Source organism: Sciurus vulgaris, assembly GCF_902686455.1.
Source record: "Sciurus vulgaris genome assembly, chromosome: 14".
Taxonomy (NCBI): domain Eukaryota; kingdom Metazoa; phylum Chordata; class Mammalia; order Rodentia; family Sciuridae; genus Sciurus; species Sciurus vulgaris.
In genome coordinates this window covers 30,522,697-30,544,101 of record NC_136475.1, presented here as the reverse complement: position 1 = coordinate 30,544,101, position 21,405 = coordinate 30,522,697, and the positions used below count along the sequence as shown (strand labels likewise).

At 35.8% G+C, this 21,405-nt stretch overlaps 1 protein-coding gene across 2 annotated transcripts; it reads left to right on the top strand.

Moving 5' to 3' along the window:
* Positions 1 to 707: 707 nt before the first annotated feature.
* MOB1A (MOB kinase activator 1A) lies at positions 708 to 20,409 on the top strand. 2 transcript variants are annotated; one of them, XM_079111531.1, is made up of 6 exons: positions 708 to 1,102; positions 5,017 to 5,180; positions 11,520 to 11,613; positions 13,178 to 13,311; positions 16,855 to 17,018; positions 19,227 to 20,409. In XM_079111531.1, the coding sequence occupies exons 1-6, from the start codon at positions 771 to 773 to the stop codon at positions 19,302 to 19,304; spliced, it is 966 nt and encodes a 321-aa protein (XP_078967657.1). In that variant the 5' UTR covers positions 708 to 770; the 3' UTR covers positions 19,305 to 20,409. The 2 variants fall into 2 exon arrangements, with proteins under 2 accessions (XP_078967657.1, XP_078967658.1); XM_079111532.1 differs by having other exon boundaries at positions 737 to 1,102; positions 5,014 to 5,180.
* The last annotated feature ends 996 nt before the right edge of the window (positions 20,410 to 21,405 follow it).

Below are 21,405 nucleotides of genomic sequence, written 5' to 3'. Positions count from 1 at the left end.
GTTTTATTGCTCAAGTTTCCCATAAATTTCCCTTTTTCTTGTCTTTTTCATTCCACTGTGGTGTCATGTAGCTGTCACTTGGTGTTATTGAATCCTTCACCCACATGAAAACCTGTACCTGGATGTTAACAGCATTATTCATAATGATGAAAAAGTGAAAACAACCCAAATGTCCATCAATAGATGACTGGATAAACAAAATGTGCTGTGTTGCACAATGGAATATCATTCATTTTGTAAAAGGAATGAAGTCCTCAAATATGTTACAGGGGTGAATCTTAAAACACTGTGCTGAAGCCAGTCACAAAAGATCACTTACTGAATGATTCTATTTATATGAAATGTCCAGATTAAGAAAATTCATAGATATAGAAAGTAGACTAGTGGTTGCCAGGAGTTGGGATGGGGAAGGGGAGGGACAGGGAGTGACGGCTAATGAGTATGGGATGAAAATGTTCTAGAACTAGATAAAGTGATGATGGTTGCACAAATCTCAATATACACAACCCGAAACAAACAAAAAACCCACAATGGAATGTATATTTTGAAGGGGAGAATTTTATGCGATGCAAATAATCCTTATTAAAAATAGATTCAAAATTTTTTTTAATTGCAGGGGTTTATATTGCTCATAGTGTCCCTACCGCTACCTGGGTAGTAGGGAAAAAACACGGCAGCACCAAGCTCCACCAAGTGCAAAGCCAGCCACCCTTCCGGACCACAGCGTTCCCTCACCACGCCTCCGGGAGAGGGCAGTCCCTGCATTCACAATGCTAATTGGCTTATCTCTAAACAGGGGGCGGGGTGAAAGGGATGTCAAATCCCTCTTCGAGGGGCGGGGCGAAGCTTTGGATCGCGAGATTTTGCTGGTTCCGCATTTCGGGTCTGTGAGGTGGGGGAGGCGGGGAGGCGGACGCCGCGGTTCACTCCGGCCTGCAGCCGCGGAAACCCGGGCTCGGAGACCCTGCTGCCAGCCTCCCGCTGTCTGTGAACCGAGGACCGTCCTCTTACTCTCGGTTCCCGCGCCAGTTCCGAATCCTGACGGGGCGGGGGCCAGCGGCCCCTCCCCTGCTCTCCAAGGACCGAAGATGAGCTTCCTCTTGTAAGTAGGGCCGGGCGGAGGGCACCAGGCTGAGGGCGGAGGTCGGGGACTGGCCAACGGGGTCCTGAGGGGATGACCCGGCCGGGCATCAGGGTCCGGTGGCTGGCATCCGCTCTGCCCCTGCTGGAGTCCACGGGGGTGGCCGAAGTGGGGAGGGACTGACAGAGATGAAGGTCGAAGCAAAGGAAGCCGAGCTGGGGGTTGGAAGCTGAAAGGCCCCGAGGCCGGCAGCGCCTCCAAACTTTTCCGCCCGAACGCCCCCGAGGGCGAGGAGGCGATCTGGAGGCGGAGCGCCTGGCCTTGCCCGGGGTTCCCAGTTTCTGTCCAGTCTGGAGCTCTAGTGACGATGCTTGCTGACTTAGCTTTTTACTCCATCATATGTCTGGTTTCGTTATTGTCAGTATTAAATTACCCCTGTGGAAAAATGCTGCCCCAGAAAAATGTGTAGTTGGAGAAAGCTGGAAGTTAGATGTGGGTCTTGCAACCAGACTCTTCTATCCAATTTCGATTCTGCCCACTTACTGATTTTGTGACTTTTTAATTCCTCTTATCCTCAGTTGAATCCCATTTTAGAAATAAAGGGCCCAAACGAGGCTTAAATGGACAGTTTTTAAGTTCTCTGATTTTTATGCACATTAAGATTTGAGAAGCCTTGCTCTGTAGCACCTTATTCTTGGGTGGTTCCCTCTACCTTGTGTGTAGCTTAACTGTGTGCTTAATCATTTTAATGATGAACATGATCCACGTGTTTGACATCATTAAATTTTATTGAAATACAGTGTTTCATAACCAGAGTTTACCCCTTCTTTAATGTGAGACGTTTGGATTTTTTTTTAGTATTCTGCTACTACAAAATAGCATTACTAAAAATATTTTTGTCTAAATGTCATTTTCTTAAGAGTATAGCCTCTGGAATATGATTACCATATTTAAAAAATACTTTTGACTTAGATTTGCTTGAAAATTTCCATATTACTGGAATTATTACACGTGAACCCACAGTCTGAGTTTAGTGGTTTGGGGATGTACAGTTGCCTTTTGGACCTAAGTGTGAGGTTTTATTTCGTTTACACTTTGCCTTGCTGTTGGACACTTGAGTTATTTACACTTTTTGGCTATGCTGCTATGAACATGTGTGTACAGGTTTTTGTGTGGATACCTTGTTTCTTGAGTATATACCTAGGAGTGGAATTGCTGGTTTATATGTTACCTCTGGGTTTACTTTCTTGCATAACTGCCAAATACTACACCATTTTATATTCCCACTAGCACTGTATGAAAGTTTCAATTTCCCCACACCTTCTCTAGCACTTGTTGTCTTTTTTATTATAGCCATCAGGGTGTAAAATGGGATTTCCTGATTTTATATGCATTTCTCTAATGACTGATAATATTGAGCTTCTTTTTTCTGTAAAGTCTATTCATATCCTTTGCCTATTTTAAAGTTGGATTGTCTTTTTGTTTTTAAGGTATAGGTTTTGTGTATATTTTGAATACAGGCTGCTTACCACATCTGTGATTTGCAAAAATTTTGTTCTATTCTGTGGATCGTTTTCACTGTGTTGGTGGTATAATTCAAAGTACAGAAGTCTTGAGTTAGATGAAGATTATATTGAGTCTTGAGAAATTATTTCATGTTTTTGAGATGTAGTCATTCACATCTTATTTCTGTGTGTAAATGACTGGTCCTTCTAGTTTAGTACTCCCCTTTAAATGTAGTTCTTTATTGTGTTAAAAGAAAACCTTTATTTGATTTTTACTGTTTTCACAATTCTTTTTCCTTTTCTTTCTTTCTCTTTTTTTTGGTGGCAGTGGCGGTATGAGGGATTGAACTCAGGATTTTGCAAATACTCTATATCTCCAGCCCTTTTCTATTTTATTTTGAGACAGGGTCTCACTAAGTTGCCCAGGCTGACCTTGAAACTTGAGATCTTCTTGCCTCAACCTCCCCAGTAGCTGGGATTATGTGCCCCCATGCCTGGCTTTTTTACTTCTTACACTCTTGGTTAAAATTCAAATTCCTCAGGTAAAGGGAAGGACACAGTTCTATTTCCTGACCCTTCCTAGAACTAATTATTAGTTTTAACATGTGTTGTTTTGATACTTTCTATGCATTAACAAAATGGACTTCTGCTCTACTTTTGTTCTAGGTGTTTAGCCATGTTTTGAATCCTTCTGTGTGAGTATGTGTATGATATATGTATTCTATCTCATTCTTTACTACTGTACAGTATTTCATGATGTGGATATACTATAGTTTATTCATTTACTGGTAAACTTTAGGATTGTTTCCAGGTTTTTCTTTTTCTTTTTTTTTTTTTTTTTTTTGGTACTAAGGATTGAACCCAGGAGTGCTTAACCACTGAGTCACATCTCCATCCCTTTTTATTTTTTACTTTGAGACAGGGTCTCTATAAGTTGTTTAGGACCTCACTAAGTTGCTGAAACTGGCTTTGAACTTGGCATCTCCTGTCTCAGCCTCCTGAGCCACTGGGATTACAGGTGTGCGCCCCTACACCCCCTCCAGGTTTTTCACCATTAAAGTAATCTTGGAGCTGGTCATGGTGGTGCACACCTGTAATCCCCGGGGCTTTGGAGACTAAGGCAGGAGGATTTTGAGTTCAAAGCCAGCTTCAGCAATTTAGCAAGACCCTAAGCAACTTAGTGAGACCTTATCTCAAAATAAAATATAAAAAGGACTGGGGATGTGACTCAGAGGTTAAGCGTCCCTGGATTCAATTCTCAGTACAAAATCATCATCCTTCTGGAAAATAAATCCTTGTCCACATCTAGCAGAATTACCTAGAAGTGAAATGGATGGATTGGAGAGCTTTTTAGTGTTAAAAGGTACTGCTATATAGCCCTACTAAAATGTTATGCACTTTTACACTTCCAGTGATAGAATGTTACTCATTTCTCCACACTTATTAATATAATCATTTTAACTTTTGACACTCAGACTAGGAAAAAATACATCTTACTGAAATTGAGCAGTTTTTCACATGTTCGTTGATCATTATACTTCTAAATTGCCTTTTTGTCTCCTTAGCCCATTTTTCTAAAGGGTTCCTTAACAAATTCTAGAAGTCCTTTATTCAGTTCATCTTATGTAAATATGTTGCAAGTACTTTTTGTTGTTGTTGCCTGTCTTTTTGCTCTGTTATGAAGTTTTAATTGTTCCAATTTGAAGTCAGTCCATTTTTTCTTTAAGGTTTCTAGGTTTTGTTTCATTTTAGGAGGACCTTGTGAATGGTATAAGATAGGAATAAAATCTGCCCTCCCCCCCCAAAAAAAAACCCAAGTTATATCTGTCTCGTTTATTTTCCCTGATAAAACTTCATATTTTTTTTTTCTTTTAGAGTGGTTTCCTTTGACAGCATCTCAAATATTTCAGTGTAGAAAACTGGATCCTGAAATAGAGAACTTTAGAGCCAACTCCCTCCCTTCACCATTTTCTGCAGGTAGAAATTGAGGCCAAAAAGATAGGTGTCTCAGGTAGTCACAGAGCTAGTGGCAGATCACGGACCAGAATATAAGTGTTTTCTTTGGTTAAAGTGTCCTGTATAGTGGGCTTCTATGTGACATCCTTTTTATTGTGGTCATCAGCTCTCTTCCAACCTGTCCTATTTGGAATTTTTTTGTTTTTTGGTACTGGAAATTGAGCCCAGGGTGCTTAACCACTGAGCCACATCTCCAGCCCTTTTTCATATTTCATTTAGAGACAGGGTCTCACTGAGTTGCTTAGGGCCTCAGCCTCCTGAATCACTGGGATTATAGGCTTGCCACCATGTCCAGCTTAGGGAATTTTTTTTTTTTTAATTTTCATTTTACAGAGTGATTTATATACCTAAAATGATGCCATTCTGCTTTTAGTACTAAAAATTCATACATTTTTACTTTTAATCCAACAGCAGTAGCCGCTCTTCTAAAACATTCAAGCCAAAGAAGAATATCCCTGAAGGTTCTCACCAATATGAACTCTTAAAACATGCAGAAGCAACTCTAGGAAGTGGGAATCTGAGACAGGCAGTTATGTTGCCAGAGGGAGAAGACCTCAATGAATGGATTGCAGTTAATAGTAAGTTTTTTAACAAATTTAACTTCATTGGTTTATGAAAAGATTTTGCTAAAATCTTGTTAATGAATTTCTTTTATAGGCATCAGTGTTACAATACATTATCTGTAAGGAAACATAAGCACAAATACATCCAAAGCTGTGTTTTTTAAAATACATAATTGTGGCTTGTATGGTTGAGTAGAGAAACTTGAGTAAAATGATGAAATGCTTTGGGGTAATTCCTAAGGAGAATACAGTGAAGAGCTGAGTATGGGCAAATAAAATATTAACACATGTATGAATTCTGCCTATGGACTATGAGCTTTATAAGGAATCCATCTGGGCAGTTTTGCCTGCACTCCTAGTAGTATTCATTTGCCTACACATACTGACTGCAGTTTCTATGGGCAATCAGTTGTTTTATGATTTAGGAATAGTCAGAAGGAAAATGAGGGATCCATGAGCCAAAGGGTCACTCTTGAGTCCAAGAGAACGATGACATGACATGAACTGATACGCTGAGGCTAGAGTGCCTCTTGTTTCTGAGATTAGATAGGTCTGGGAACTTTTTAATGGAAAATTTCAAACATAGAAAAGTGAAGAAACTAGTGAATTCCCAGGTATCCATTATCCAGCTTCAGCATATACCAATTTGTGGCCAATTTGTGCTTCTGTATTTCCTGTATTTTGAAATAAATCCCAAACGTGTTATTTCATCTATAAATACTTCAATGAGTATCTGAGGACAAGAACTCCTTTTAAAAATAACGACAGTACTGTCATCCTTTAATGTTTTCAAATATCTGGTCTGTGTTCGCATTTCCCTGACTATCCTAAAATTTTTTTTTTTTTGTCCTGGGGATTGATCCCAGGAGCACTTAATCACTGAGCCACATCCCTGGCCCTTTTTGTATTTTATTTAGAGACAGGATCTTGCAAGGTTGCTGAAGCTGACTTTGAACTCACAGTCCTCCTGCCTAGCCTCCTGAGCTGCTGGGATAACAGGTGTGCACCACAACACCTGGCAAATTTTTTTTTTTTTTTTTAATGTAAGCTTAGTTTAAATCAGGATCTAACAAGACCTGTTTCTTGAATCTCTTAATCCACAGGTTTCCCCTCTATTGCAGTCTTTTTTCCCTGCTTTCTTCTTTGTTGAAGAAACCACATTGTTTATATTCCAGAGTAGGAATTCTGCTGATTGTATCCCCAGAGTGCCCACTGTGCTGTCCTTCCTTTTATCTCCTGTATTCATTGTTAGATCTAGAGATCTAGATCTAGCAGCTCTGTCCAGTAGAACTTTCTATAAAGATGAGATTTTTCTATACCTTGAAATGTAGCTAGTGTAACTAAGGAACTGAAATTTTAATTTAATTTAAATAAATTTTAATGTAAGTAGCCATATATAGCTAGTAGTTACCATGTTATTGCAGATTTGGAATCTTGATCAAATCCAGGTTTGATTTTGTTATTGTTTGCAGGTTACTTGATAGGTAGTGGTATATAGTTGCATAGAATCTAGTCCTTTTTTAAAATTGTCCAACTTCCTAGTTTACAGTAGTGTTCACTCTTACTTGCACATTTTATAGGTTTGGACAAATTTATGATGATACATAACATTATAGTATCATCACAAAGTGATTTCACTGCCTTAAAAATCCTCTATGTTTTGCCTATTCATCTCTCCCTCTCCCATAACATCTGGCAGTTACTGATCTTTTTTTTTTTCTGTTTCCTGATCATTTTTATTGTCTCCATAGTTTAACCTTTTCCAGAATGTCATATAGTTAGAATTCCCTGATGTGAAGCCTCTTCAGAATGGCTTCTTGTACTTGGCAATATTTAAGTTTCTTCCATGTCTTCATTGTTTTTAGCCCTGATATTTTCTAGATTTATCACAGTTTATCCAATCACTTACTGAAAAATATATCAGCTACTTCCAAGTTTAGGCAGTTATGAATAAATCTGCTGTAAAAAAAACGTGCTAGTTTTTGTGTAGATGAGTGTTTTTTTTTTAATTTGTTCCTTTTAGATATATATGACAATAGAGTGTAGTTTGACATACATACATGGAGTATAACTTCCCCTTTCAATTTTGGGTAAATACCATGGAGCACAGTGACCAATTGAGTAGCGTTTTTCGTTTTCTGAGAAACCACCAGTCTTTCATAGTGCCATTTTGGAATACCCATCGGCAATGAATGAGAGTTGCTGTTGTTCCTCATCCTTGCCAGTGTTTTGTGTTGTTGATATGCTGGATTTTGGCCAATCTAAATAGAAGTATATTGGTATCTTATTGTTTTAATGTGCATTTCCTTGATGACATTTGATGTGGAATATCTTTTCATATGCTTATTTGCCATCTGTATATCTTTGGTGAGGTATCTGTTAAGGTCTTTGGCTTGTTTTGTTGTTTTTTGAGTTGAGTTCTCTGTATATTTTAGATAATAGTCCTCTATAACGTGTCTTTTGCAAATATTTGCGATTATTTTCTTCCAGCATGTTGTTTGTCTTTTTATTCTCTTAACAGTGACTTCTGCACAGCAGAAAATTTTAATTTAATGAAAAGCAGCTATTTCTTTCACCGTTTGTGCCTTTGGTGTAGTATCTAAAAAGTCATTAACAAACCCAAGTCACCTGATTTTCTCCTGTGTCTTCTAGGAGTTTTATACTTTTTGTGAGAGATCTGTAGATCTGTGTCTTTTTTTTTTTTTTTTTTTTTTTTTTTTTTTGCACGTGGATGTCCAGTTCTTGTGCTATTGAAGGGACTATCTTTTCTCAAATGTGTTGTCTTTGCTCTTTTGTCAAAGCTCAATTGACTATTTCTGTGTTCTCTATTCTGTTCCATTGACCTGTCAGTTTGTTGTTTCACCAGTACTGTGCACTGTCTTGATTAGTGTAGTTTTACTAGTAAGTGTTGAAATTGAGCAGTGTTAGTCCTTCTACTCTCTTCCTTTACGTCAGTACTGTGTTAACGGCTCATGTCTTTTGTTTCTTTATTTAAACTTTGGAAGCAGTTTTTGATAATTTCAAAATAAATTGTGGTTTCGATTGGGTCTAGTTGTCTTTTTATGGGATATTATCAGTATTTATAATCATTGCCTTGATCCTTGCTGTTCAGTAGTAATCTAATATGAGCTACTTATGTAATTTTAAGTTTTCTAGTAGCTACATTTAAAATTTTTTGCTTTTCTCATTTGTTAAAAAGCCATATTTGTATTGTTCAGAGGAAAAAAAGATACAGAACTACGCAGTATGTTATCTTTTGTGTAAGAAAGGGTTAAGAAATTTAGGGGGCTGGAGGCAAAAATGTAAAGTAGTTACTTGTATGTAATACAGGAGAGTATTGGAATTTAGATTTTGTTTTTACTCTATACTTTTGCATATTATTTTGATATTTGAACCATGTGAAGTATTATTTAATTCAGGAAAAAAGACATTTTTTTAACCTCATTCTTTTTAGCCTTAGATTTCTTTCTTTTAGACTTACTGCTTAAAGTCAGTAGTTTAAACCTTTTTAGTCTGGGAACACCTTCTCTTCAAAATTGAGAACTCCAAAAAGCTTTTAATTGTGTACAGTGTATCCAGTGTTACGTGTTAGAAATTAAAACTGAGAAAATTTTATTTTATTTTCCCACATTTTTTTATTGTTGCCTTATAGTTGTATATACTCATGGGGTTGTTACATATTCATATATGCACAATACGCACAAAATAACAATATAATTTAGCCAATATCATTGAGAAAATTTTAAAGTTTTTTTTAAAGTTATTTTTAAATGAGATTTTAAATAAGTTTAAAAATAACAATAAACCTATTACATGTTAGCATATATACTTTTATTTAAAAATGAATGTTTTCTAAACAAATTTTAGTGAGAAATATGGTATTTTTGTATATTTTTGTGACTCTTATTTAATGTCTGGTTTAACACAGTTTGATTCTTTTTTTCTTTTTTTTCTTTTTTGCTACCAGGGGTTGAAATCAGGGCACTTGACCACTGAGCCACATCCCCACCCTTATTCTGTATTTTATTTAGACAGGGTCTCACTGAGTTGCTTTAGCACCTTGCTTTTGCTGAGGCTGGCTTTGAACTCTCTATCCTTCTGCCTCAACCTTCTGAGCCACTAGGATTACAGCGTGCACCACCACTCCTGGCTGGCAGTTTGAGTCTTAAATTTGCTTTTGCATTCACTGTATTGTGATATCATGGAGCCTCTGAAAAAAATCACTGCATCCTCTTGAGACAGAGAGAAAGAGAGAGAGAGAGAGAGAAAGTACAATTAAAATTGTTTTGGTCTCACAGACCCCCCCTGAAATGGAATCCCTACACCATATTTTGACAAGTTACTTTAAATGAAAACAGCCACCATTTGGTCATATTCTTTGTTTTGTATGAATATTGAGGATTTTAAATGTTAGTTTCTTAGAAACTAAATAAGAGGAAGGTTTATAAGTGAGGGAGTTTTACATAAAATTCCTTTTGACAAGCTGGAATTTTTAAAATCTGTTTTTAAAGAAATATGGAAAAGCCCTTGTTGATGTTTAGGTATTCCCTTAGAGGACCAAAACATTTTTAAAACTTTATAAGAGATAGGTTGTTCTCTTTACACAGAAAAATTACACTTCACTAAGTCAGGAGTACTCACCCCCATCTCCTTTTTCTCCCAGATCTAACTAAAGTCCCTGTAAGAACTCCCTGACTACCTCAGCTTTTCCTGACATTGCCTTCTCTCTGAACTTCCTTGTTACTGAATCCAGGTTCAGAAGCTGATCTTTCAGAAAAACCAATGTCTGAGAGATAGGTTTTGGGGAGAAAGAAAGGCTTTGTATTCAATGGCCAAAAAATGGAGAAGAGGGAGCTTTGCTTACAATTAGTTTCTAAACTACAAGGGGTTCAGGAGTTACAGATAAAGGATAGGAATAATGAGGAAGAGGGATAGGCTGATAAAGGGGAAGAATATTTGTGTATTTTCTGAGAACAATGAAGATTTTCCAGGAACTTGTAAGCACCTCTTTTCATTCCTTCATGGTCTGTTGTTTCTGCTCTTAGTGGCTGGTCTTTAGCCTTAAGTGGGAGAGAGAGAGGGAGACTAAAGAAGTCTAGATCAATTTAACCCTATATTAAGTTTTGAACAAAACATTTCTCAAATGACCAACATGTCTGCATTCAGTATTGAGTAAAGTCTGACCCAAGGGTTAAGTCAGCAGAGGAGACAGACACAGTATGAAGATAAAGATGCCAGACACTTTCATCCCAGTCTCTTCACCCATTGGACATCTGCAGGCCCAAGTGAAGAGTCAGTGTTTTCATCAAAAGTGGTCTTCAGGTCCCTGAGGAATAACCCACACAATCGTTATCATTGTAACCCACATGCCAGAGGTGTCGTCTACAGCAAAGCTAGTATTGCCCAGCTGTGCATCCTCCAAAATTAGTCATTTTTAAGTCAACTAAGAAGTGAAGCTAGAGTGTTTATTTAGTTTTTTTCCCAGTAGTACTTGTCCTTTGGGTCCTATCTTCTTGTACTTTGTATTGTTCATCTCCTTTAATTTTGTCCCTTCTGTTAGATGGAGACCCCAAGGCAAGGGACTTGTTCCCATCTTTCTTATGTTCTCTATGCTGGAGGCTTCAAATATTTATGCTGAATTAGATATTTTTTGTCTGTTGATACAACTAATATACCTTCTCACTCACAGTATATTTCATAACAGTTTTATTCTCTTTCCTAACAAATCACACTGTCTTGTTCAGATTAATAAACTATGACTGGACACAGTGGCACACACCTGTAACCCCAATGGCTCAGGAGGCTGAGACAAGAGGATTGGGAGTTCAAAGCCAGCCTGAGCAATGGAGAGGCACTAAGCAACTCAGTGAGACCCTGTCTCTAAATAAAATATAAAATAGGACTGGGGATGTGGCTCATGGTTGAGTGTGACTGAGTTCAATCCCCAGTACTGCCCCCCACACACACCCAAAGAAAGCTGTGGATTTTTCATTCCCTTGAATATAACCAGATTGTCTGTTCTAATGATATAATATTCACCATTAAGATATCTAGTATTTTACTTTTCTAAGTGCTGTTTAGAAGTTTAGTACATTAAAAGTTAATAGTAAGCATAAGCCAGATATGGTGGCAGGTGCTTATAGTCCTAGTTACTCAGGAGGCTGAGGCAAGAGGATCACTTGAGCCAGGGAGTTTGACACCAGTCCAAGAAACATAGAGAGCCCCATCTCAACACCCCTGCCCCCAACCACACACACACACAAAAAACATTATCCATTTGGCCTTCAACATATAGGTCTGACATTTTTGTTATATTTATATAGATATTTAACGGATATGCCATTCTCTTTGCAGCTGTGGATTTCTTCAATCAGATTAACATGTTATATGGAACTATTACAGAATTCTGCACGGAAGCAAGCTGTCCAGTCATGTCAGCAGGTCCCAGGTGCCTATTATATAGGTCTTTGGATTACTTTTGCTTTCTAATTGATATGTAAATTAAATAATAAAGACTTTGTTTTTCATCTGTTTGCTTATGTAAATGTCATTCAATTTTATTAGTTCTTGAATACTCACCTATTATAGCTAAGGTCGTTTTGTTTTTGTGGAGCTGGGGATTGAACTGGTGCTTTTCCAATGCATAACTGTTATTATTAAATATTTCAGTATGTGATTACTCAAGTGTTTGATTTTTATATTGCATCATAGTAAGTCAGAATAAAAGTATAGAAATCTGAATTAGGTAAATCTACCATCACAAAAGTATGAAAGTTCTGGGTTTTTTTTTTTTTTTTCAATTTGATTAACAGATTAACATTTACCATTCCTTTTGCTAGTTTTTAAATGAATTTCTCAGAGTGTTAACTTTAAAAAAATTTTTTTTTAGTTGTTGATGGACTTTTATTTTATTCATTTATTCATATGCGGTGCTGAGATGTGAACCCAGTGCCTCATACATGCTAGGCAAGCACTTTACCCCTGAGCCACAACCCCAGCCCTTTAGTTGACTTTTTAATATTTGATTGTTTTTTCTTATGCTAATTACAAAAGGAATACAATTTAGTAAAAGAGATGCTAGATTAAAAAGTGTTTTGACATTATAATTTTAAAGAGATGTTTTAAAAGAGGATAGAACTTTTTCTTACATTGTTAAGTCAGGGTGTGATGGGATTAATGATTTTGGTTTATTTCCTTGGTACTTTCTGGTCCTAATTTTATTGAAGTATTTTAGGAGGGATGTTGTTATTTTATGTTGTAAGTTTTATTGCTTAAACTTTAAAATAAGCTAAATGGAGCCCAACATGGTGGCACACGCCTGTAATCCCAGTGACTTGGGAGGTTGAGGCAGGAGGAGTGCGAGTTCAAAGCCAGGCTCAGCAATTTAGGGAGGCCCTAAGCAACTTTAGTGAGATCCTGTCTCAAAATAAAAAAAAATAAAAAGGGCTGCAGATGTGGTTCAATGGTTAAGCGCACCTGGGTTCAGTCCCTGGTGCTAAATACAAAATAGGAATTTTAAACTTGCCTGTATCTTAAATACTTTACACAGTTTTGCATAAGTCTTGTTAATTGTTCTAGCTTAGCAAAGATGAAGGGAGAAAGTATATATGCCCAAGAAGGTTATTTTTCTAAACACTCTCTCCAAGAAACAGGGTTTTATAATTTTGGTTCCATTGATGATAATAATTTATACCCAAGGATCTTAGAATATAGTGGATCCATCACACTCTTGCCCAGTCCTTAGCACATTCTACTTTAGACAGGAATGCAGTTCCCAAGGCTGTCCTATAAAATATGCATCAGCTACCACATTGTTTCCCTTTTCTCTTCCAGTTATAACTGTCACATTTCAGAATATTCTATAGAGAACTTGCAGTAACTTTCAGTAGAACTTTAGATAATTTATTAAAGTTACATATAATGTGTTGATAAAATGTGAACCTGCTTGATTGCAAGTTGCACATTTGTTAATGTTTTTGAAAACTATGAATAAAACACTTTTTTCTTTCCAGATATGAATATCATTGGGCAGATGGTACTAATATTAAAAAGCCAATCAAATGTTCTGCACCAAAATACATTGACTATTTGATGACTTGGGTTCAGGATCAGCTTGATGATGAAACTCTTTTTCCTTCTAAGATTGGTGAGTTAATGTTGTAAAACTTATTTTTCTTTCTGAATACTTTTTAACCTTCAAATAATTTTGTTTGTTTGGAATTTCCGCAATCTAACAATGCTGGGGACTCAAACCCGGCCTTAAAATAATTTAATAGAGACTGCTCTATTTTTCTCCAAAATGTTTTTATCACTGTATCATTGTACCTCCATTATGTATGTGTGTTTCTTCATCACACTGATTATTTACTCATTTTAAAATCTTTACCAATTTTTTTTAAATTTGTTTTAATGTAAATTTTAAAAATATTGATGAAGGCTAGGGTTGTGGCTCAGTGATAGAGTGCTTGCCTAGCATGTGTGAGGCACTGGGTTCGATTCTCAGCACCACACATAAATAAGTAAATAAAATAATGGTTCATCAACAACTTAAAAAATATTTTTAAAAATATTGATGAAATGGAGCATTTTTTGATTTATTGATCATCCTTATTTATTTTGACATATTAATCATTTCCTTTGTGATTTGGATTTCAGTAGTGATGACTAAGCTTTCCTTACTTCCAGGTTATAAAAATATTTGTTTTCATTTAGTATTTTTGTTTTTCTATTAAATCCTGGGTCTGTCAGGATTTTTGACTTCTGAATGTTGCCTTCATTTTTTTTCAAACACAATACCTAGCCACTCTGTCCCAATATCACTTTTGAATACATGCCTTTTCCCACCTGGTTATCTCATGTGTGCAACAAACTGCCGTATATTTTGTGGCTTTTTTGTCTTGTTATCTGTTGCTGTTGGAATTCCTCAGTTTTAATTCACTTGGTCATGTATCTTTTAGCATATTGTAGGACCAGTCTCCCTTCCCTTCTCTTCTTTTTCAGAATATTCACAGCTATTTTGCGGTATTTGTTCTTCCAAGTACCGCATTTAGAATTTAGAGTCATTTTCTCAAGGTAAAAAACTCTCTTAGATTTTACTTACGATTGCATCCAATTTGGGATTCTTGTTCTCTCTTTACAATACAGAGTCGTCTTAGTCAAGAACAAGATACCATCCTTCATTCACTTTTGTCTTTTATTATAGTTTATTTAATCGTTCAAGTTTCTTAAATTTATTCCTAGGCATTTTATACTTTTTATTGATATCTGGTTTCCAACTCATTATTATTTGATATGTAGGGAAGCTGTTGATTTTTCTATAAATTTTATAACTAACATCAAACTTTGTATCCATTAGTTTTTGGTCAGGTCTCTTGAGTTTTTAAAGTATATGAAGATAATGTTAATTTGGTTTCTTCCTTTCTGCTATGTATTATTCTTGTTTCCTGCTTGTCTAATTGCACTAACTTCCAGGGCAATGCTGAATTATGGCGACAATGGCAGACATCCTTATTTTGTTTCCTTTCCTTTATTGAAATACCTGTAGTATTTCCACAGTAAGCAGGAATCTCTTGTTAAAGTGCTGTGGATTTTTTTTAAATCATGTGAATGAAATATCTATCCACTTCTATTATAAAAATGTTTTTAAAATCTGCAATGGTTCTAAGGGTTTTTTTTTTTTTAATCATATATTTCCATTGTATCTACTGTTGATGGCTGAAAGGCTTTCTCCATTTCATTCATTCATTCATTCATTCATTTATGGTGCCAGCCTCTTGAATGCTAAGCACACACTACCACTGAGGTTTACCCCCAGCCCCATCGTTTCTTTTTAAAAACATTCTGCTAGAAGAATTTTTCTTACTTGCTAGTATTTTGATGAAGATTTTGGCATCATTATTCAAGGATAACATTAGTCCTTGTCGTTTTCAATTTGAGTATCTATGAGTAACATTATTGAATTACTTTTTGCAATCTAAGTAGAGACTTTTTCAGGAGTAAAATTTATATCAAGTTGTTACATTTGGTCTGTTTGCTGTGGTCACTTTTTCCATTCTGTTACTTCCTTTCTCACAGATCCTTTATTGTATATTGTCTTTACTAAAATATGTTAAATTCAACTTGGAAAGTACTTAGATCAAGACAAATTGCTTACTTGTTTATTCACTAAGGTTTCCCTCTTATGAGACAGAAAACAGTTTTTACTTTATCCTTTTTTCTCAGATTCTTATTCTTTGATAATTCATTCTGATGTTCTAGAATTCTCCCCCCGCCCCATTAGGTTATGACTTACTTTTACTCATTACTTATTCTTATTAGAACTGCTTATTATCAATATTTAGTTATATATTCAACAAGTTATCAATAATATTAAAATTCCCATTTGTACATTTTGAATGAACAGGTATTTGTTTTTTAAAACCTGCCTTTTTAATACTTGAGTACAAGGTCCTACCTACGGGAACATTTCTATAAGCTCTGGTGTAATGTTTGAAAAGTCAAGTTTGACAAGACTTGGGGGAGGGAGGGGAATAACCACAAAAATCTGCAAAATATACTTGATTTCAAGATGTTAAGGAGTAAGAATGAAAGAAAAATGCAGGAAAAGAGTGTTTTAATAGGCCTTTGTTTTCTGAAAGGTTGAAAAAAGGAAGTATTTCAAGAGTAGTATTGTAGAACAGGCTTTTAAGGCTGGCTCATCTTGGTTGTTTTGGAAGCTGAATCTTCTTAGTGTTTGTTTTCTGTAGCCAGTGCCAGTGTATTTTTTCTCCTACCTCTGTTTTGCTAAGAGATTTTAATATTGTCAACGAAAATTTATAGGAATGAGCCAGACACTGTGACGCACACTTGTAATCCCAGTGGCCTGGGTGGCTAGGGCAAGAGGATCACAAGTTCAAAGCTATCCTTAGCAACTCAGCAAGGCCCTGAGCAACTTAGTGAGACCCTGTCTCTAAATAAAATATAAAAAGGGCTGGGAATGTGGCTCAGTGGTTAAGCACCCCTGGGCTCAATGCTGGTACCAAAAAAAGAAAAAAATTTCCAGAAACGTAAGTAGTTAGAACCTGTCTCCACTACTTAGAGAGAGATCACCCCTGCCCACCCCACCCCGCCACCTCTTTAAAGAGGTGTTTATTTTCTTTGAAAAATAGGGAGGTCCTCTCTGTCCCTTTTTCAGGATGGATACCCACCTTTTAGGCTACAGGAAAATGAAAACTAGCTTTCCCAGAGTAACTCAGAAGAAAATACTTTTTACATGTAGATGCTAATGACTCATAATGTACCTGTACTTCTGTTGGGGTAGGAAAGTTTCCAGTTCCACTTGAGAGAGAAAGAGTGTAATGTACTTTTTCTTAGGAGTTACAAATTACAAAATAGTACTCTCTTTTATGATTAAAATACCGTTGGATTTAATCTTAGGAAGAAACTCTGATATTTAATTCTAGTCTTAAAATTATATGAATTTTGATTTGTATAATTTGATGCCTGTGTCTGCTGTTCTCAGGCAATCAGAAAAGAGTGTGCTTTGTGAGAAATACTTAGGTTTGGGAGTTTTTCACTTTGTCTTTTATATAGAAGTAGGCTTGTGTGTGCTTGTGAGTGTTTGTGTATGTTGCAGTTGCTTATGACACTGTCAAAACTTGCTGCTATTCAATTAGATAAAAAACTGATATATATGTATTTTGGGTTACAGGTGTCCCATTTCCCAAAAACTTTATGTCTGTGGCAAAGACCATCCTAAAGCGTCTGTTCAGGGTTTATGCCCATATTTATCATCAGCACTTTGATTCTGTGATGCAGCTGCAAGAGGAGGCCCACCTCAACACCTCCTTTAAGCACTTTATTTTCTTTGTTCAGGTAAGAGAACCATATTGATTTCTGGGTCCTGTGACTTGAACTTATTTGGATTGATAACCTTAATAAAGACAAGTGTGTCTTATTTATAGATTGTAGAGCAGCTAAGTACAAGCAGGCTTCTGTCTTCTGTTTTATTTCTAACCCCTCCCCAAACATTAATTATATATAGCAGCATACAAAGGTATTACTTCCATTTTGGGCCTTCTGCCTCTGGCTTCCCCATGTTGTGCTTAGGATGTATCATTGAAGGACATGCCCTGTTGTCTTTTGAGCACTTAGTTAGAATTTTTTTTTTGCCCTGTTGTCTTTTGAGCACTTAGCTAGAATTTTTTTTTTTGCCCTGTTCTTTTGAGCACTTAGTTAGAATTTTTTTACATTTGATTTTTAAAATTTTTTCTAATTAGTTATACATGACAGTATGCATTTTGACAAATTTTACACAAATGGAGCATAACTTCTCATTCCTCTGGCTGTACATGGTGCGAGTCACACCAGTAGTGTAATCATACATGTACGTAGGGTAATAATGTCTATCTCATTCTACCATCCTTCCCATCCCCACTGCCCCAACCCTCTGCACAATGCAAAGTTCCTTCTAGAATGATTACTTTTAAAAATCAAAATAATTCACATTTTTTAAAAAAAGATATCAAAGAATCGGACTCCTTTAGCCTAACCTTAGAGCTGTATAATTTTGTATACAAAATATAAATATGTCTCTGGATATCATTTTATGGTAGAAAAGCCTGATAGCATTTCAGAAGATATTGTGTACTCTGGCTCTGTATATAACACAAAGGAAAACATACTATAGTCTTTGTGATCTCCCAAGATAGTTGCATGGCATGTATATATATGAATGTTTGGGCGTAAAAGTAAAAAGGCTTCTATGCCAGAGGTGGCCACTGTCAAAAGTTCAATTTGTAGTTTTCAGATAATTTCTATGGAAATTCAAATGTATATTTTATATTTGTGTATATGTAGATTCCCGTATACATATTTTATACACATTTATTATATGTATTTATATACATATTTTATATGTGTATATATGCATAAACACATAAATATCATTTACACACACACAATAATATCACTATAATCACTTATTTAATAAATCCCTTAGTAAAGGATATAGGGGGGAAAAAAACCGTACTTTCTTAACACAAACCTAATGTATAGGTTTTCCTCCACATACACTAAGCAAGCAATCCATTTTACAGCAGACACCAGCTGGGTGTCCTCTAATCTAACTCAATTAAATTCTGGCACTATTTGGAAAAGGTAGTATGAGATCCCACAGCTTCAGAGCTTAGTACCACAAGTCCTGCCCCCAGCTTCAGACATCAGTCAAAAGCAGTGGGTTTCACAAAAGGGGTGTGTGTGTATGTGTGTGTGTGTGTCATTTCTGATAGAGCAGCTTTAAATCAGGGTTCCCAGGACACCCTCCTTGAGTTTGATTAATTTGCAGGAGTTACTCACAGAACTCAGGGAAACACCTTTACTATTTTATTATGAAGGGTATTTTGAGGGATACAAATGAACAGCCAGATAGAAGAGATGTAAAATGTGAGGCCTAGGAGAAGGGATGTGGAGTTTCAATACCATCCCTTCTCTAGGCATAACATACTCCAGAAACCTCCATGTGTTCACCTGTTACCTAGAACCTCTCTGAATCTTGTCCTTTTGGATTTTTATGGGGTCTGCGTTATTTGGTTATAATTAATTACATCATTAGCCATTGGTGGTTAACTCATCCTTTAGCAGCTCTTTTCTCTCTAGGGTTGGGTGGACTAAAAGTCCCAAAACACAATAATCATGCCTTGGTCTTTCTGGTAAGCAGCCCCATCATGATGCTCTCTCCAAGGGCTCTCGCCACCAGTCATCTCATTAGCACAGAACAAACACACTTGCCGCTCTGAAGATTCCAAGGATGTTAGGAGCTGTGAGAAAGATCAGTATATATCACAATATCATACTTGTCGGGTTTTAGGGTTTGATTTTGTTTTTTTTCCCCAATACTCTAGAAACACTAGTATTTTTAAAAAGAGAGTAAAAATAATTGCTCTAAAATATTCATAGAGGTCATTTGATCATTCTTTTGAATTTCAGAAAACTAGGATTGGGAGTCCTTTCTCTAAAAAGAAAAAATTAAAGAGTTAATTAATTTAGGTGCATTTTTAAATTTTATTTTTCTTCTCTTTTTAGGAGTTTAATCTGATTGATAGGCGTGAGTTGGCACCTCTTCAGGAATTAATTGAGAAGCTTGGCTCAAAAGACAGATAAATGTTTCTTCAAAACAAAGTTACTCTTGCTTCATCTACTGCTAGAGCTATTTCATTGTTACCTGTTATAGACTAGTGATACAGACTTTAAGGAAACAAGATAAAGAGATACCTATTTTTTGTGTCTACAAATAAAATTGTCCCAAAGGTAGGTGGGCCTGATAGTTTCAGAGTGAGATCTTAAGAACACATCAAAATCAGAGGGACTGTGGGACCGTTCCCATTATTTTCAGTCATACTTGGTTTTAACATGTAATGACTAGCCTGTAGTTTATTAGTTTTCTTCTTATTTTTACTCAGCAAAATGATTGAGTCTGTTTCAGTTGACCAGCATAACTGATAGTAAGAGTTTTTACCAATAATTTATTAATAAGTTTCCAGAACAAATTTCCTAATAACACAATCAGATCAGTTTTATTCTGCTTTTATTTTATAAAAGAAATGTTATTTTTAAGTTTCCTTAACATTTAGAACTTTTGTGTCACTTTGGATAATTTTTAGTTTCAAGTTGGAATGCTAGTGTTTTTAAAGATAAGAATATATATTTTTTCAAAATCCATGATCACAGTTTAAATCTCTTATGGCATATGTGGAATGGGAGTAACCAAAGTTATTTTTAAAGTGACTTTATTTTTTAATCTTTATTTAGGATTGTATTCACATCTATCTAAATTATTAGGAATGTGTATGTATCATAGATAATTTTTTTTTTTGCATTCTAAGGATGGTCTCTTGTAGGTTTTTATTTTGAAATGCTTCTTTCAAATCAATTTAATATATAGCTTTTGACTAAGGAAAAAAAAATTTCCAAAAAATTATGACAAACTTATGTCTCAAAGCCACTGTTTTCATTCATGTTGTTTTTCAGAGGCCTTGCAGTTCTGAGTCAGAGAGTGGAAAAAAGTAGAGTATTTTATTGTTTAATTTCCTGAAAATATTACTTCTGTGTTTTTAAGAGTGGTATAGAAATGCACAAACTTTATCCCAGTAAGGACAAAATTTACAACCACAATTTTAAAAAAATCTTGAAGGTACATACATTTTATAATTTGACACAGAAAGAAGTATGTGTTTAAAGTTGACATAATGGGAAAATAGTTTTTTTTTTTTTTTTTAAAAAAAGACAACTTTATATCATTCAGTTAATTACTCAAAGGATGGATTGAGTGCCCATAGGGTTTTTTTTTTTGTTTTTTTGTTTTTTTGTTTTTTTTTATTGTAAACAAATGGGATACATGTTGTGCCCATAGGGTTTTATGCTGTTTGTATCAAAACTTGAAGTTCTTCTCTTTCTATTGGGATAAAAGAATCTTCACGTTTAGTGAAAAAAAATGCCTGTTTTTCATTTGATTTTTGAAGATTGGCAGAGCTTTTGTTCATCATCATTTTGTGTTGCCAAGCTTTGGATTTTGCAGAGTACTCACCAGACTCCTTGATGGCTTTGATTTGATGAGGTTTTTTTTGGTTTTGTTTCGTTTTGTTGTTTTTTAATAACTCAATTTCAATAAATTCTTAAACATACACAGAATTTTAGAAGACATTATTTCATCTAACTTAGGCTGAAAATGTACATCAGATTGAGGAATCCAAGAGTAGGGTAATCATGAAAAACAAAGCCCTCTGTAAAACTTTCTATAATCCAATATTTTAAATGTATCCAAAGGTCATTCATTGTGTACATTCACACTGATTATTGCAAACAAGAGAGCAGGTTTCTGAATGCCACCTACAACATAATTGCCTCTCAACTTCCAACCCTGTGGACTTTTTATTTCTTATGGTACCAGGGATTAGACACAGGGCATTCCACGTGCTCGGCAAGTACTCTACAACTAAGCTACATCCCAAGCCTTTTTTTTAAACTCTATTCAAGACAGAGTCTCACCAAGTTGCCAAGTCTAGCCTGGGACTTGCAATTCTTCAACCTTAGCCTCTCAAGTAACTGGGATTACAGGCATGCACCATGGTGTCCAGTGGCTTTAATTTTTTAAGTCCACAAGGAATGAAATTATATTTCTCAATTAGGGTTATACTTTCATCATTTTTAATATTGTAAGTATTCTCAAGAGGTTTTTCACTTCTCTCCACTACTTTGAATCATG